This window comes from Anabas testudineus, chromosome 2 (genome assembly GCF_900324465.2).
Source record: "Anabas testudineus chromosome 2, fAnaTes1.2, whole genome shotgun sequence".
NCBI classification, from domain to species: domain Eukaryota; kingdom Metazoa; phylum Chordata; class Actinopteri; order Anabantiformes; family Anabantidae; genus Anabas; species Anabas testudineus.
Genome location: NC_046611.1, coordinates 12,475,948 through 12,493,293, shown reverse-complemented (window position 1 = coordinate 12,493,293; position 17,346 = coordinate 12,475,948). Strand labels below are relative to the sequence as shown.

Genomic DNA, 17,346 nt, shown 5'->3' with positions numbered 1-17,346 from the left:
TAATATCTACTTTAAATAATATTATATTATAATAGTATATACTATTAGATAGTAATATAAATATATAATCTACTATTATAATAATATATATACTATTATAATAGTATTATACTATTATAATAGTATAATAGTATATAATATCTACTATTATAATAATATATATACTATAATAGTATTATAGATTATAATAATATATAATAGTATAAAATCTACTGTGATAATAATATATATACTATATAGGATAATACTACTATAATAATATATAATAGTATATAATATCTACTATTATAATAATATATATACTATTATAATAGTATATAATACTACTATAATAATATCTACTATTATAATAATATATATACTATTATAATAGTATATAATACTACTATAATAATATCTACTATTATAATAATATATATACTATTATAATAGTATATAATACTACTATAATAATATATACTATTATAATAATATATAATAGTATTTAATATCTACTGTTATAATAATATATATACTATTATAATAGTATATAATAGTAATCTAGCCACAGGGGTTGCAAGCCAGGGATTTCTGTGCCGGTCCCAAGCCCGGATAAATAGAGAGGGTTGCGTCAGGAAGGGCATCCGGCGTAAAAATTGTCAAAATAACCATGCAAATCATCCACAAGACTTTCATACCGGATCGGTCGAGGCCCGGGTTAACAACGACCGCCACCGATGCTGTTAACCTACAGGGTGTCGGTGGAAATTTGACTACTGTTGGTCGAAGAAAGAGGGGAGGCAGAAGGGTTCGTGGTCAGAGAGAGAAGGGGAAAGGCAGGGACATAGATCTGAGAATAGGGACTCTTAACGTTGGCACAATGACAGGCAAAGGCAGAGAGCTGGCAGACATGATGGAGAGAAGGAAGGTAGATGTACTGTGTGTGCAGGAGACAAGGTGGAAGGGCAGCAAGGCACGTAGTATTGGAGGAGGATACATACTGTTCTACCATGGTGTGGATAGGAAGAGAAACAGGGTAGAAGTGATCCTGAAGGGGGAGTTTGTAAACAGTGTTCTAGAGGTGAAAAGAGTCTCAGACAGGGTGATGAGCCTAAAGCTAGAAATTGAAGGGGTGATGGTGAATGTAGTCAGTGGGTATGCGCCACAGGTTGGCTGTGAGTTAGAAGAGAAGGAGAGATTCTGGAGTGAGTTTGATGAGGTCATAGAGAGTATCCCCAGAGGAGAGAGAGTTGTTGTTGGAGCACACTTCAATGGGCATGTTGGTGAGGGCAACAGAGGTGATGAGGAGGTGATGGGCAGGTTTGGTGTGAAGGAAAGGAATCTGGAAGGACAGATGGTGGTGGACTTTGCTAACAGGGTTGGAAATGGCTGTAGTCAACACTTACTTCCAGAAGCGAGAGGAACAGAGAGTGACATACAAGAGTGGAGGTAGGAGTACACAGGTGGACTACACCCTATGTAGACGAGGTCATTGAGAGAGGTTAGTGACTGCAAAGTGGTGGTAGGAGAGAGTGTAGCTAGACAGCACCACATGGTGGTGTGTAAGATGACTCTGGAGGTCAGGAAGAAGAAGAGAGGGAAGACAGAAAAGAAGACCAAGTGGTGGAAGTTAAAGAATGAAGAAACTTGTGAGGAATTCAGACAGAAGTTGAGACAGGTCAGGATGATCTTCCAGATGACTGGGAAACTACAGCAGAGGTTATCAGGGAAACAGGTAGGAAGGTGCTAGGTGTGTCATCTGGAAAGAGGAAAGAAGGTAAAGACACTTAGTGGTGGAATGAGGAAGTACAGGAATGTGTCCAGAGGAAGGGGTTAGCTAGAAGGAAGTGGGATGTAGAAAGGACTGAGGAAAGTAGACAGGAGTACAAGGAAGCGCAGCGTAGAGTGAAGAGGGAGGTGGCAAAGGCCAAACAGAAAGCTTACGATGAGCTGTATGACAGGTTAGACACAAAGGAAGGAGAGAAGGACTTGTACAGGCTAGCCAGACAGAGAGATAGAGATGGGAAGGATGTGCAACAGGTAAGGGTGATTAAGGACAGAGATGGAAAGGTACAACCCAGGAGAGTGTGCAGAAAAGATGAAAGGAGTATTTTGAGGAGCTGATGAACTAGGAAAATGACAGGGAAAGAAGGGAGGAAGATGTGGATGTTGTGGAGCAGGAAATAGCAGAGATTGGAAAGAAAGAGGTTAGGAAGGCTTTGAAAAGGATGAAGAGTGGAAAGGCTGTTGGTCCTGATGACGTACCTGTGGAGGTGTGGAAGTGCTTAGGAGAGACAGCAGTGGAGTTTCTAACCAGTTTGTTCAATAGGATTCTAGAGAGTGAGAAGATGCCTGAGGAATGGAGGAGAAGCGTTCTGGTTCCGATCTTTAAGAACAAGGGTGACACGCAGAACTGCAGCAACTACAGAGGAATAAAGTTGATGAGCCACACAATGAAGCTGTGGGAAAGAATAGTGGAAGCCAGGCTTAGGAAGAAGGTGGAGATTTGTGAGCAGCAGTATGGTTTCATGCCCCATGAGAGCACCACTGATGCCATTTTTGCTTTGAGAATGTTAATAGAAAAGTACAGAGATGGTCAGAAGGAGCTGCATTGTGTCTTTGTAGATTCAGAGAAGGCGTATGACAGGGTGCCAAGGGAGGAGCTGTGGTACTGTATGAGGTCGTCGGGAGTGGCAGAGAAGTACGTCAGAGTAGTTCAGGACATGTATGAGAGACGTATGACGGTGGTGAGATGTGCTGTAGGTCAGACAGAGGAGTTCAAGGTGGAGGTGGGACTACACCAAGGATCAGCTTCGAGTCCCTTCTTGTTTGCTATGTTGATGGACAGGCTGACAGATGAGGTCAGACAGGAATCTCCCTGGACAATGATGTTTGCGGATGATATTGTGATTTGCAGTGAGAGTAGAGAGCAGGTGGAGGAACAGCTGGAAAGGTGGAGGTTTGCTCTGGAAAGAAGAGGCATGAAGGTCAGTCGTAGTAAGACAGAAAACATGTGTCTGAACGAGAGGGATCCAGGTAGAAATGTTAGGTTACAGGGGGCTGAGGTGAAGAAGGTGCAGGAGTTTAAGTACTTGGGTTCAACAGTTCAGTGTGATGGGGAGTATGGAAAAGAGGTGGAGAGGAGAGTGCAGGCAGGTTGGAGCGGGTGGAGGAAAGTGTCAGGAGTGTTGTGTGACAAAAGAGTGTCAGCAAGACTCAAAGGAAAGGTGTACAAGACAGTGGTGAGACCAGCTCTGCTCTATGGGTTAGAGACGGTAGCAGTGAGGAAGAGACAAGAGGCTGAGATGGAGGTAGCAGAGATGAAGATGTTGAGGTTCTCTTTAGGAGTGACCAGGTTAGACAGAATAAGGCACGAGTACATCAGAGGGACGGCTCACGTTGCCTGTGTTAGCGACAAAGTCAGAGAGGCCAGACTGAGATGGTTCGGACATGTTCAGAGGAGGGATAGTGAGTATATTGGTAGAAGGATGTTGGAGATGGAGCTGCCAGGCAGGAGGGCAAGAGGACGACCAAGGAGGAGATATATGGATGTCTTAACAGAGGACATGAGGTTGGCTAATGTTAGGGTAGAAGATGTTCATGATAGATTTAGGTGGAAAAGGATGATTCGCTGTGGCGACCCTTGATGGGAAAAGCCGAAAGAAGAAGAAGACAATAGTATATAATAGTATATAATATATACTACTATAATAATATATACTGTTATAATAATATATAATAGTATATAATATATGCTATTATAATAATATAATAGTATACAATAGTAAACCACAAAACCACAGAATTATTCTGAACTAAAGCTGAACAGGGTAAAACTTCCTGTACTTGTTTTCTTTCCTCAGTGAATAAATAAAATAATTACACGGATTATCAAATAAGCAATGAAAACTAAATAAATACATAGATATGTACTTAAAAAAATGGAAGTAGAAATGCATGTCCATTGTGTCTGAGTAGTGGAGTAAAGTTGGACTTTGGTTTGACTGATCTGAGCTTGCTATAAATAAACAATGCTGATTTTTAATTAATGCACAGATGTTGCATCTTGCATAATGGTAAATAAAACGTAATAATGTAACAAATTTTAAAACTATAGATGTTGCAAATATGCATCAAACCTTCAAACCTTGTGCACCTGGAATTGTCTGTAGCTGCATATCTTGCATATTAAGTTGCTGAATAATATAATGCATTGAGTTACTAAACTAAAACAATAGAGATGAGCATTTAAATCACAAGTTTGCATTTCTACTCGTAGTGTTTCTCATAACTGGGGTTGCCATCTGCAGTCTGCCATCTTGTGGCAGGAGTGGTCACTGGAGTTTTAGTTTATGAAAGCTACACATTAATAATCAGTGCATGTGCAGAAGAAAGAGAGAGAGAAGAGAAGTATATCACGCCATTTGAAAATCTGAATAATGATATCCACACATGTATTAAATTGGCTGAAATCATATAACTCATTAAAGTTTTAAATATAATGAACAACGTTGTTTATTGCTTATTTGTGAGTAACCACATATTTGAGTTTACCTAAAACTGTATGTGCTTCTGTTTCTGTCTGGCACACTAGGCAGATGTTCAGTATGGTGTAAATGTGAATATGTTGTGTAGGTGTTATTGAACTTTGTTACAAGTGGTGCTGGTCCCTGTATGGCAGAGGGGTTTAAGCTTCTGGTCATGTGGGGATCAAACTCTCAAACTCATTTAATCCTCTGGAGAGAGAAAGAGAGAGTGAGTAGAGTGAGAGAGACAGAAAGAGGTAGATTGTATTTATTGAAGCTGAACTGTGCTAAAGGTGCAGTGCAGGTTTGAGAGCCCTATAGCTACAAGTGGGGGTTAAACCTATATTCCAGAAATGCACTTCCCTATAACTTTTGGTTGAAGTCTCATACAGACCTTTTAAAATCTTTCTGGATTTATAAACATTCCCAGAACCACCTTGGACCCTGTCTGGATTTCTCTCAAAGTCCTCTTGTGAACTGGGAAATATTTTTCTTCCTCCTTCTGGCCTCTTGCTTTGCGACATCAGGGATACTGCGAAAAGCGGAATTTTACATTCTTTTAAAGCTTGGTGCCCTTGGCAATCTCCTCTTGGACCTAATCTGAGAAGTGGAACCATTCTATAATTTTAGTCTTGGTGCATCCGAATTCTGTTGTTGATCATCTCTTCAAAATAGTCCTTTTCCACAAACTTGAGAACTGCACACTATACATCGTGGAAACCTGGTCACTAATTCCTCCTGAGTAAGTGTTCTATTATTTCTTTAATCGTGACAATGGCTCAATCAGGCTCCTGCCCAAATCCAGACCTGTCAAATGGTGCCATTGTCCTCAACCCTCTGGGTAATTGTTCTGATCTTGATACCCAGAGAGGAAGAGGGGATGAGGAGGGAGATGAGGAAGATGAGGAGGTGGAACTAGCTGAGGAGGTAGGGGAGGATGTTTTGGTGATGGTTGTGGCAGGAGACGAGCAAGCTGAAAGAGAAAGTGGACAGCATGTTGAAGGGGAGGAAGTGAGGATTATGCAAGCGGCCTTGTTACCAAATGGACTGATAAAGGAGGGGGAGGGAGAGAGTGAAACACTGGAGGAAAACAAGGTAGAGGGAGTTGAAGTGCAAGATAATGAGCACGAACAAATATATGAACAAATAAAAGAAAAAGAGGGCGAAAACAAGACAAAGGAAGAGTCAGAAGACACACAAAAAGAATTTCTCTTATGTGGCAGTAAAAAAGAAAGTGAAGAGTACAGGGGAGATGAAGAAAATGAACAAGAGACAGCAAGTTTAGAGACAGAGGTAAAGGAGGAACCTATGACTGAGTTAGGCAATGGATTTGATGAACAACACATCGTGTCCACTACTGACGAAACAGAGACTGCTGATGAATCTAGTAGTGTTTTTGAGGCGTCAGTAAAGTCCATACAGTTGTCTACTGATGACACACGTGAAACTGAAGTTGCTATTCTTTCCACTAATGAGGTGACAGAGACCACTGATGGTCAAACAACATTTGACTCTGTTACAATGGGGATAGATGAAGAAATCGCCATTCAACATGACCCATGTCAAATTTCAACGGTTCAGTTAATCAGTGAAAATCTAAATGAAATGAAAAACACAGATGACAATAACTTAGAATCCAGCAAACAGGAAGACGAATCTATTAATAATAACACCGCATGGCAACAGATAGATTCAGCAGAGGCAAAGATAGAGGCTGAGGGAACTAACAAATTGGTGAAAGGTGTCCAGCCCACTTCTGATGCTGTTCTAGATGTAGAGAGTGAAACAAACCTGGAAGTAATACAGCCACAGTTGGCCTCTGTACCTCCTGAAGCTCAGCCATGGACAGAAGGAGGGATTGACGAAACAAGGTTGGTAGGGATCAATCATCAGGTGCAGGATGAAGAGCAAGTGCGACAGGTTGGGGTTAATGCTCTAATAGCTACGGATGGGGGAGGAAAGACTACGGAAGAGGAGTGGAAGCCAAGTGATAATGTTATTAGCGAGTTGATGGATGAAGAAGAGCACAGAGGAAGAGCTGATAAAGAAATGCAAGAAGACTCTACGGTTCAGGTTGAAAACCAGGCAATGGTAGTCTTTCCAGAACCAGCAGTACAGTTTGCAGAGGAGGTACCATTAGATCAAAAGCAAGATGTGGATTTGGACCAGGTGGAGGAGGCCTTTGAACTGGAGGAACAGGGTGAAGTTGAACTGGACCAGCCAGAAGGTGAGGTCACGATAGAGGAGAAAACATCCCCAACAGAGCGGGAGGATTTTCAGGAACTTCATACGCCTACATTCCCCAGAGAAACAGAATCAGTGTGGGGGGACATTTTCAGAGACCAGGCGACAAATCAAGTCATATTAGAAGATGAAAGGGGAGGGGAAGCACTGGAAGAAGCAATTGTGGAAGAGGTAGAGATGGCAGAAGAGCCTGTTACTGTTTTAGATGATGAAATTGAAGAGATAGAGGGAATTCATAGTAGTGATCCAATCCCTACTGAAGACATCAATGTGGAGACAAAAGACAGAGAATCTCAAGAGCTAGAAGTTATGAAGGTGGGACGTGATAAAAATAAAGATTGGAAGCAAAATAATGACAAAGGAGAGACAGAGAATAAAAAAAATACAAAAGATGTTATTAGAGACGCAGAGTTGGACATAAATGGAAAAGTTAAAGAACTGAGGCAAGCAATGGAAAATGGGATCTTATGTCCTGAGCCGCAACCACTCTGGAAGGAAGGATGGGGGACAGCAAGAATGCGGTCACCTAGAAGAAAAGATAATGACTGGATTAAAATTAATCAACCAGAGGATAAGAGAGAACCAGAGATGAAAGACTGGAGGAAAGAATTGAAGCCAGTGAAAAAAGAGATCTGCGAAAATGAAAGAGGAAGGAAGGAATGGGCAAAGAAAGATCCATCGCCAGAAGAGAGAAGTCTGCCAAAGACGGAGGACTGGATAAAGGAGCTGAAGTCAGTGATCAAAGACGAATCCCTTCCCAAAAAAAAAGACGAACATGTGAAGAAAAAGCGAGTGGTGCTGCTGGAGGATGGTCATTCCTACATCCCCCAGCGAGAGGAGTTCACTGAGGAGAAGAAAGAGGAGGTGAAACTGATCTCCCATAAGAGAGTGGAGAGCCCTCTGCCCCATGTGCGCAGGAACAGCAAAATACCACAGGACCAGGACTACGAGATCTCTCTCTATGTCAAGGTAAATAATAAATGTCACATGATACGTTACTCACATAATGTCCACCCTCAGTTAATACCACTACATATACTATATAAAGTGAGAGTTCATCCATAGTTTCCTATTCATGGACCTGATGGGTCTAACAGTTCAGGGTACAGGGCATGGGAACTGTAATCTTTTTTGACAGAACACAGCAGCAGCTAAATACTGTATCTGTGCACATGTGTTCTGGGAGGTGTAAAAGTAACCTGATTCTATTCTTTCTGTGTTTGCCTTATGGCTGGTCTTCTGAGAGCTGTGGATCTCTGGGCTTTTGCACTTGGATCAGTTTTGGAGCATCATTCATTGGTAGAGTGTGGCTCTGGCAAATGTGTTCACTGGATTAGGAGAACACTGTTGAGCCAAGTCATTGCTTTGGTCTTATGCCCAGCTGGCAGTCCTGTGGCATACCTGTTGGAAAAAAAGTCACAGCACACAAGGCTAGCAAAGTCACTGCAACCTACAACAGGGTAAAGCAACACAATGCAAGACACTGAAAGAAGATACTGAAAAGCTTAATGTGCTGCTTTGTAATTAGGTATGTCAACTTTCATTTAAGTAAACATAAACATCTGTTTGCTATGATCAATCATTTATAAAAAACGTTTTAACATGTCAGTAATGGCTAACCTTAACAGCAGTACACACCTGAAGACTGAAGTTAGACAGCAGATACAAGTGAAAAAATCAAAAATAATGTTTCTTGCTGATAGGTAACACTAACAGTCCCAAATGTACTGAAGACAAAGACGGAATGACACATCCAGCACACAACAAAGCTAACTTGTTAGAGACAGTATATATTTACTGCTTTTGAATTGCTGTTGTTTGTTAATTTGCCCAACATTTGTAGTGGTATTGTATAGATATATTGAAATCGCGTAAAAACATGTTGTGTCCCTGGCAAAGATGCTGTGCTTATTGGCATGTAACTTGTGTCAAAGTGTAAGTGTCTGATACAGAGAGAGCGAGTGAGAGACACAACCCATCTTGATCTTCTTACCTTATCCCACTAAGACAGCAATGCACTAATCCATCAGGCATTGTAACCTACATTGCTCCATGCATGCAATTTTAAAAACAGTGGACAAACTAATAGCACATATATATTATAATGATATTAGTTCAGCCACAACAATACTTTTATTACACATTTGACTTCTGAATTATTTTTTCCACTCTAAAACTTTAATTAACTCTTACATGTGTGTCACACTGAGATCAACTTTGTCCTGGTTCAGAACCACATTCCTATCTATTAACTAACCATGAGAATAAAATAGAGCCGTGAAGGCCAGCAGAGAGGTTTAACACCAAGTGCAAAAATACACACACACACACACACACACACACAGAGTAATATCTGAGATCTGCTCCACAAATACAGCTCTGTGGGAGCTCACATTCAAACAATGGCGTCCTTAGTCCAAGACTCTTTTGGCAGCCCAGACTGAGTTAGGTGGACATATTATGGAAGCTGTGTTGTACTTAGTAGCACTCTACAAGATTTCACCTCCACTGAGATAATAAGTCATAGTAATCAAATGGCTAAAAAGGGTTTTCATTAGTTGTCATTTTAATATGCCACAGTACCTTTATTCCCAATATATATATATATATATATATATTTCATAAAATACAATGTTTGTTTCAGTGTCTTTCACATGTCAGGAATCATGTTTATGGCACTAGCGACTTGTGTGACTGGAGCTGAAATGAATTGTGCAACAGTGCCATGGTGCCGCCAGCAGCATGCAGGGTTAATCTCTACATTCTCACTCAGTAAGCTGATTAGCCTGCTGGTTCACCAGAGAGATCTGGAAACAACACATACTCAGCTCAAAAACTCAACAATGTGTACATTATGTTTAACGGTCAGGAAACAAGTGGATCAAGGCTTCACTCATCAAGGTTCATTGGCTTATTAATATATGAGGTTGATACTGAGCGTTTATTAAAATCAGATCTACTCCAGTCAGTTAGTAGACTGATCCTCTGAGCTGCATTCAGGCTCACCCCCTACCTGCTGAACAATGTAAACACGTGTTATTGGATCTACTGCCTGTAACTCTCTCCACATGCTTTTTTCCTCCATGTCTTTAGGAATTAGGGAACTATTACTGGAATTAGGGAACTACTGACTGTAGCTGAGAGGACTGAGGTCACACTACTATCAATGTGTTTGGAAATTGTGAACACTCACATTCTGTAAATGCACATAGTGGATTTGAGGCTCAGTCCAGATCAGTTTTATATCTGTACCTACCTATAACCCCAAACTGTATTTCATTTACTACTGCTCTGAGTTGAGTGCTCTCTTTCAAACTCTGTGTTGTCTACAGTGCAGTGAAGAGATGCACATAATGTTGGAGGTTGAGGTTGTGGGTGACCAAGGCTCAATTAGTAAGGCAGTTGTCTACAAACCCCAGGGTTTGTGGGTGAACTCCTAGCTTCCCTGATTCCTGGCCACGTGTCAAAGTGTCTCTGGACAAGCGAGGCACTGAACCCTGAACCCTTGGTGCCTTAAATACAGCTGCCTGTCCCCAAGTATCTTCAGTATCTAATGCTTTGGAGCGAAAATGGGCTGTGTATTCATGTTTCTTTGTAGCAAAACTGTTTAGTAGCAGTTGCAGGGTTAGTTGTTAGGTAGATAATCCCTGCACGGGATGAATTTACAGCTATTTTGGAGTTGCAAATGTTATTTATTTGTATATCTTATTTCAGAATAAATAAAGTTGTGTATTTGGGGTCAAACAAACAGTAAACAAACTAAAAAGTTGAGCATAAATTTTTACATTTTTGTTTTACTAATTTTCCAAATGTGCCCCATAATCTTAGGGTATTCCCCAAATCTAGCCCCCTAATTAACATTTTCTAGTCCGCCCCTGCCTGGACCACATAAATAAATGGTTGAATAGATAGGACAAAATTACTGGATTGTGTTGTAATAAACCCTATAAAATTAAGGGAGTACATATCTACAATTAGAAAACAACCAGAAATGAATAGATCACAGATAATTTGTTCAGTAAACTATGAGCTTTAGGTTTCACTCTGCATGAATAATGAATTAATTAATAAAGTTCAAGGGTAACAGTACTTTCAGGTAAGTCTGTAAACTTTCTACAGAGATGATCTGGTTGACAGTATCAACATTAACGTACATGTAGTAACAAATCAGAACAAACCCATTAAATATATCCATATCAGACACATAAAAGAGAGAAAGAAGGGAGATGTCTCAGCTTCTGTGGGTGTGAAAAAGATTTTTCCATTCCTGCTGAAACAAACTGTGCGTTTGTGATGGAGCCGAGATTCCAGTGCTGCCCACTCCTCTGAGACATAAAGGAACTCTTACACTTTTCTGTTCCTCCAAACTTCACTCAACACTGACTTCAAATGTTTATTAAATAAAAATCATTCTAAAGGGAATACCAGAAGAAAGAGAGTGATACATGAGACATGTATGATTGCATGTGTCACTGAAAGGGAGCAGGAGGTTCAAATTTAAGAAAAAAAGGGAACAGATTTTGTGAACAGATTTGTTTTTGTGCTCACAATTTGATTAATACACATACACAGACATTTCTCTTGAGACTGTGTTCAACATTTGTTCTGACAAAGAGCAACTGTGTGAGGAGGAGACACTGAGATACTACAAAAAAAAAAAAAAAAAAAAAAACACCCACCAAATGGATAAATAGTCAGATGACCCACAAACACAGACAGACTGGCATGATGCTTCTCAAGGGTTATCATGGCTTTACTGAAAGATGACACGGCAGCTGCTAAGGATTAATTGTGGATTGTACTGGTTCATCATGTCTTGGTATGACATTGCAGTTAAAAAACTTGGCTTCCCCACCATTGAGCTGTTTGTAAGGGTAAGTGATGCAAGAAAACGTCTACAAATCTTACTAACTGGATTCACAGGAACAATGTTTTTGAATAGTTACAGTGACAGCTTATGTATAGCTAAAGTTATATAATGTTGTCTTCACTCTGTTGACACTCTGCTCTCATTAGCAATATTTTCAAGAGTGGCAGGCATCTGATTGACCTAAAAAGTATTTTGCTTCCTAATACACCAAATGTTGACAGTGGGTAAGCCAGTTTTGCACACTTTAGGAATCTAATATATGCAGATTGTGGTTTGACATTGTGTTGCACAAGTAAGGACCTCCTGAAAGAATATGTGGTCTTGATGACAGCATGTCGCTCCAACTCTGTACATATGTTGTTATATAGCTTATTTATGGCACTTACACTGCATTCTCTCATTTCTGCACTGGTGTGTGTATGTCTCTTTATGTGCATACATGTGTATGCGTGTGTGTGTAGGCGGGAAGTGATGGGGAGAGCATTGGAAACTGTCCATTCTCCCAAAGACTCTTTATGATCCTGTGGCTGAAAGGAGTCATCTTCAATGTCACCACTGTCGACCTCAAACGGTAACATACTACACACGCACACACACTTCAAGTGCAATTACAATTCAAATACTGATCTGAGATCTGCATATGTTAATTAAGAAATTAGAAAAGTCACTGCAGAATTATTAGTAAATTGGCTAAAGTAAAATTTAAATTACAATTTACAATAAAAGTGTGCTTGTCTGAGCACTGTCAAGTTTATTCATTGTATCATAGAACACAGGACAATATCAGGTCATCTCAAGGTAAAGGGGGAGAATCAAGTGACCTCAGTTGAAAGTCCATGCTCTTAATACTTGTGTTAGCATATGTGTACATTTTCCTTCCACAGGCCCCCGAAAATTCAAAGTAAATTCAATGAAAATCTCTTCAAACTTTGCCGCTTCCTTTTTTCCCCACGCTTCTTTAGTTTGTGACAGTGATAGTTTAAAAGACTTTTATTGGCAAATATATCAAACTCATACAAAGAGTCTACATTAACGATGATGACCCTTCTTCTTCATGACTCCAATTCACTCTGACATGCTGGACACCAGCCTCTCTCCTCACTGCAAACCTTGTGAGTGTGTGAATTTTGTGTTCTCAGGAAGCCAGCTGACCTGAAGGACCTTGCTCCAGGTACAAACCCTCCTTTTGTAACCTTTAATGGTGAGGTCAAGGTTGATGTCAATAAGATCGAGGAGTTCCTGGAGGAAAAATTAACCCCACCACGGTACAGAAACACACATTCACTGGCATATAATTGATCAGATGAGGCTTAGTTAAAGTAAATGTAGTTATACAAACAAACAGTATAGCTGTTTTGTTAAGTTTCACAGATGCTGTGGGTGTATTATATATATGAGTCAGAAACATCTCTTACTAAAGGCACCCCACCACCCCCTTGATGGTAATAATCAATCAATGGAAGAGATTCTATATTATATTCTATTAGATTGTGCAGGTGTATATAAAACAGCTCATTTCATATTGTCTCAACTAGGTCTATTTCAATTGATGATACATTAAGAAATGCTAGTATAGAAGAAAAAATAAACAATGGTCAACAAAGTTCATGTCCCCAACCCTTTAACTCCAGTTACCCAAGACTGGCTCCTAGGCATCCTGAAGCCAACACAGCTGGCATTGATGTGTTTGCCAAGTTCTCAGCATACATCAAAAACCCAAGAAAAGACACCAATGACGGTAAGAGACGTTTTTTTTTACAGATTGAAACTAAGCAAGTGACAGCTGAGTAGTAGTAGTAGTAGTAAGTAGTTTCTAAAGCCTGGTAAAACAAATCCTAAAACAATATAAGCAAAACGTCTGCTGCCCCCAAGTGGACCAAAAAAATAATAAAGGTAGCTGTAACATTTGGATACAGTAGCTTACTTGATCAACAGTGTCAAACACTTTATCTGCTTCTCTTTTTCTCTGTATGTCTGCACAGCCTTAGAGAAAGCCTTGTTGAAGTCTCTTCGGCGTCTTGATGAGTTTTTGAGGACTCCCCTGTCTGCTGAGATTGATGCTTACGCTCCAGGAGACCTGCCTGAATCCACCAGGAGTTTCCTAGATGGTGAGGAGCTCACTTTGGCGGACTGCAACCTGCTGCCAAAACTACACATCCTTAAGGTAATTTTTTTTGGGAAAATGAATGTTTTTAAAAGATACAGTCCCAGAATCAGAACACAGTCTTTGTCTTCTCCCCAATCATCTGAGATGGTATGTTCTAGCTTTTGACTGAACAAACCTGATCAACGTAATCAGCAACAGGACAAAACAAGCAGGACTTGCCTCCATCAAGATAATCTGTGCAGATGTTGAGAGTATTGTTGAGAGAAATGTTACACCCCTTTAATGGTCAATGTTACTAACTCTTCAATTCTGTCCACATTTTTATGTTTGTAGGTTGTAGCCAAGAAATACCGTGGCTTTGAGATCCCAGCAGAGATGATGGGGGTGTGGAGGTACTTAAACAGCGCCTACCAGAGGGAGGAGTTCACCAGCACCTGTCCTGCAGAGAGAGAGATTGAATTTGCTTATCTGAATGTGGCAAAACGAATCAAATAAGAGCAACAGTGAAAAAAGAAGAAAAGACTGTGGGTGAATAAATGAAACTAAAGCAGAGAGAAAAGAAAAACAACTGTTATTTTAAAAAGTAGTTAAAGAAGGTAGGCTGCTTAAGTTCAGACAGAAGAAAAGGTGAAGTGGAATGAAAACACTACAGGCAAAGGAAAGGAGGGGAGGTGATTCAATAAGGCTTGATTACCATTGAGTATCAACATTTGTGTGTGTGTGCATGTATGTGTGTGTGCTCCCACAGGTTGGGTTGTACAGTGATCTACTCTAATCTTTATGCTTATCATTTTAGGTAATCTAAACATTATATATTTGCTTGCAGAACTAATTCATTTTTATTCACACAATGGCAGGACCAAGTTCACTACTGAAACTAAATAAAAAGAGCAGTCATTTTTAGCAAGTCTAATCAGGGTAGTTTAATCAGACACTTGTCTTTAAAGTTCAACCAGAACATTTAAAGTACAATCTTACACTAGCTATTCTGCTATATCCGCTATTGAAATTGGAAAAAAGAAAAAATATATACGTACTGTACCTTCAATAAATATTTACATTAGTCCCTGAGCACCGGTCCCTGACACTGGAATAAAAGCCATCATGTTATGTTGTGAATGCTAATCAACGCCTTTACCATTATGAACCTGGCTGACTTATTTAATCTTTAATATGTCAGGGTTATTATTACTATCAAAGTACATGTTCATTGGATCCTGGAGCAAGTAACTGCTTATCCTTGAGGGTCACACTCATATTTCACACCTTCTGTAGGGGTAATTCACCACTTAACCCTATCCAGTATATCTTTGGACATTTCCTTCCTTCTGGCTATATTTAATCAAATTGATGTCCCAGGCTAATATCTGGGGCTTCACATGGTACAATAATGGTACAATGACAGTAGTGGTACATGAGCAGTATGTTTAGTCACCTGATTCAAATGTTATCAAGCTATTCGAAGGCCAGACCTTCACTGTCATAGTTAAATGGCTAAGTGGTCATGGTTAGTAAAAGTAGCTGACTGTAAGTTTGAAATTGGAAACCAACTGGTGTCTCTTTCAAAGTTTTTTGTCTACTACTCATCCACCCTGACCTCATATTTACATTTAGTTATTTGGAAAATGCTTTTATCCATAGTGACTTATTACGTTACATTCATGCATAGGAAAGTGACTTAGAGTTTAGTGTCATGCCCAAGGACACTTTGACTATTGGATTGAAGAGGCTAGGAGTTGAACACAATGGTTAGTGGATAATCTGCTCTACCTCCTGAACCACAGCAACTCTCTATTTCCAATGTGGACTTCTTTTGCCACTTTTACAATATTAACTGTGACTATTGCATCTACTGTCTTTGGTACAACTCAACACAATGTTGCCAAATTACAACACATATTGATGACAATAAACCTACTGGTCTACTGGTAGGCAGGTGTCACACTGAACCACAACTACAGGCATGACAACAGTCAATTGTTATGGTTTCGTTCCAATTTGAACACTGGCAAAAACTTGCATGCTGACTAAATAAGGTCAAATTACATCTCTTTTTCTATTAAAGTAACTAATTAGAAAATGTATAAGGAAATTATACCAACTAGTAATAAATACACAATAGCAGGGTATTAACATGTTAACTATGAAAGACTGCATGCAGTTACAAAGTCCACAATATTTTCTAAGAGATAGTATGTAGCAGTTCTGGGGTTTTCTGAAACTAGTAATAAAGCATTAATATCTAGGTGTCCCTTCTTTAAGTGTTGGGTTAAGCTAAGCTAAAAATGTATGTACTGAATTTACAGAGTTTAAAAGTCAGATATTGTCTCCCAACTCTTGCTAAAGAAGTAAAAGAAACCTCCCAAAATGTCAGAGTGCTCCTTAAAGGATTAATATTACAATACACTTGTTTGAATATTTGAATGGCTTTAACCATTGATTGGCCACACTCGCCAAGTGAATATCTGAATATCCGTATCATTAAAAAGAAATGTAATCAAAACTGCAAAAGAAAAACATAAAAAACAAAACAAAAGTAAACCAAATTTTAATAGATTACATGACTACAACATAGTCTACTTAGAATTAGTGTAGTATTTAAGCAGCACACATATTTACTAGTCAGGACAAAATCAATCATTACAAAGTTATAAAAGACTAAATTATCTATTGAGCCTTACTGGATGACATCCAGTTAACTTTAAGGACAAGTGAAATAAAGTGTTAAATGGATCTTTATACTGTGCTCCTCCAGTTCCAATAAACTCTTCCATCTGTGTAGTCACTGTGAATAAAATAGTTTATCTGATTCCATTTCCTTAGTTTGGTGTCTGTATATGTTACTGATGAATCAATAGTCAAAATGTTTCCTGCTAAGACCTGAGTAGACATAAGAGCTTTTTCTACATACTTTACTATTTTATAACCACGTAATGTGTACTGAGACTACTCACTTGTATTCTGACTATCCATTGATGGTACTGCTTTTGTGTCTAATGTTAATGATTGGCTGAGTGTGGGCAGGCTTTGGTGCTGGTTAGTTTAGCTGGTGCTGATGGCTTTTTTGATTGATTCATTATGGGTGTTCAGTATGTGAAACTTACCACTGTAATGAAAATTATTTTTCATTCGGTATCACTGTGCAGAGTCACTTTGGTCCTCTCTATTTCATTTTCAATTAAATCTCTTTACTTAAAGTGGTCATATTATGCTTAATTTTAAGTTTATATTTTATAATAATTTTGTAGTGCTTCACTGATACAAGATCATGACTTTCAAATTTAAAAAGTGCAAATACCTTTTATAATATCTCTTTGTGCAACAGCTGCTCTGGCCTCGGGACTGAAAAGATGAAGTTGTTTGTTTGGTCTTTCGGTGGACCGAACTATGCCCAGCTGCAACATCACTGTTCTTTAGCAACAACCTAGCCAAAAATCCTGCTGTCTGCTGGGACAGGTTGTGAAAACATCATCGACACAACGTCGTCTGTGAAGTGCCATGAACAGTTAAAAACATTGCTCGAAGCCTGTTACTAGTCTGTGACTGTGCACATTGTTGTTTTATGCTACTTATTGTTCTTTCACAACCAGAAAAAGCATTTTGTGCAAGACATAATGACA

The 17,346-nt window shown here is 39.3% G+C and overlaps 1 protein-coding gene across 3 annotated transcripts; it reads left to right on the top strand.

Moving 5' to 3' along the window:
• The first annotated feature begins 4,468 nt into the window (after positions 1 to 4,468).
• Positions 4,469 to 16,560, top strand: LOC113164319 (chloride intracellular channel protein 4). 3 transcript variants are annotated; one of them, XM_026363569.1, is made up of 6 exons: positions 4,469 to 7,718; positions 12,081 to 12,190; positions 12,759 to 12,884; positions 13,251 to 13,357; positions 13,602 to 13,783; positions 14,060 to 16,560. In XM_026363569.1, the coding sequence occupies exons 1-6, from the start codon at positions 5,280 to 5,282 to the stop codon at positions 14,219 to 14,221; spliced, it is 3,126 nt and encodes a 1,041-aa protein (XP_026219354.1). In that variant the 5' UTR covers positions 4,469 to 5,279; the 3' UTR covers positions 14,222 to 16,560. The 3 variants fall into 3 exon arrangements, with proteins under 3 accessions (XP_026219354.1, XP_026219355.1, XP_026219356.1); XM_026363571.1 differs by lacking the exon at positions 4,469 to 7,718 and adding an exon at positions 11,317 to 11,623; XM_026363570.1 differs by lacking the exon at positions 14,060 to 16,560 and having other exon boundaries at positions 12,759 to 12,790; positions 13,602 to 13,740.
• The last annotated feature ends 786 nt before the right edge of the window (positions 16,561 to 17,346 follow it).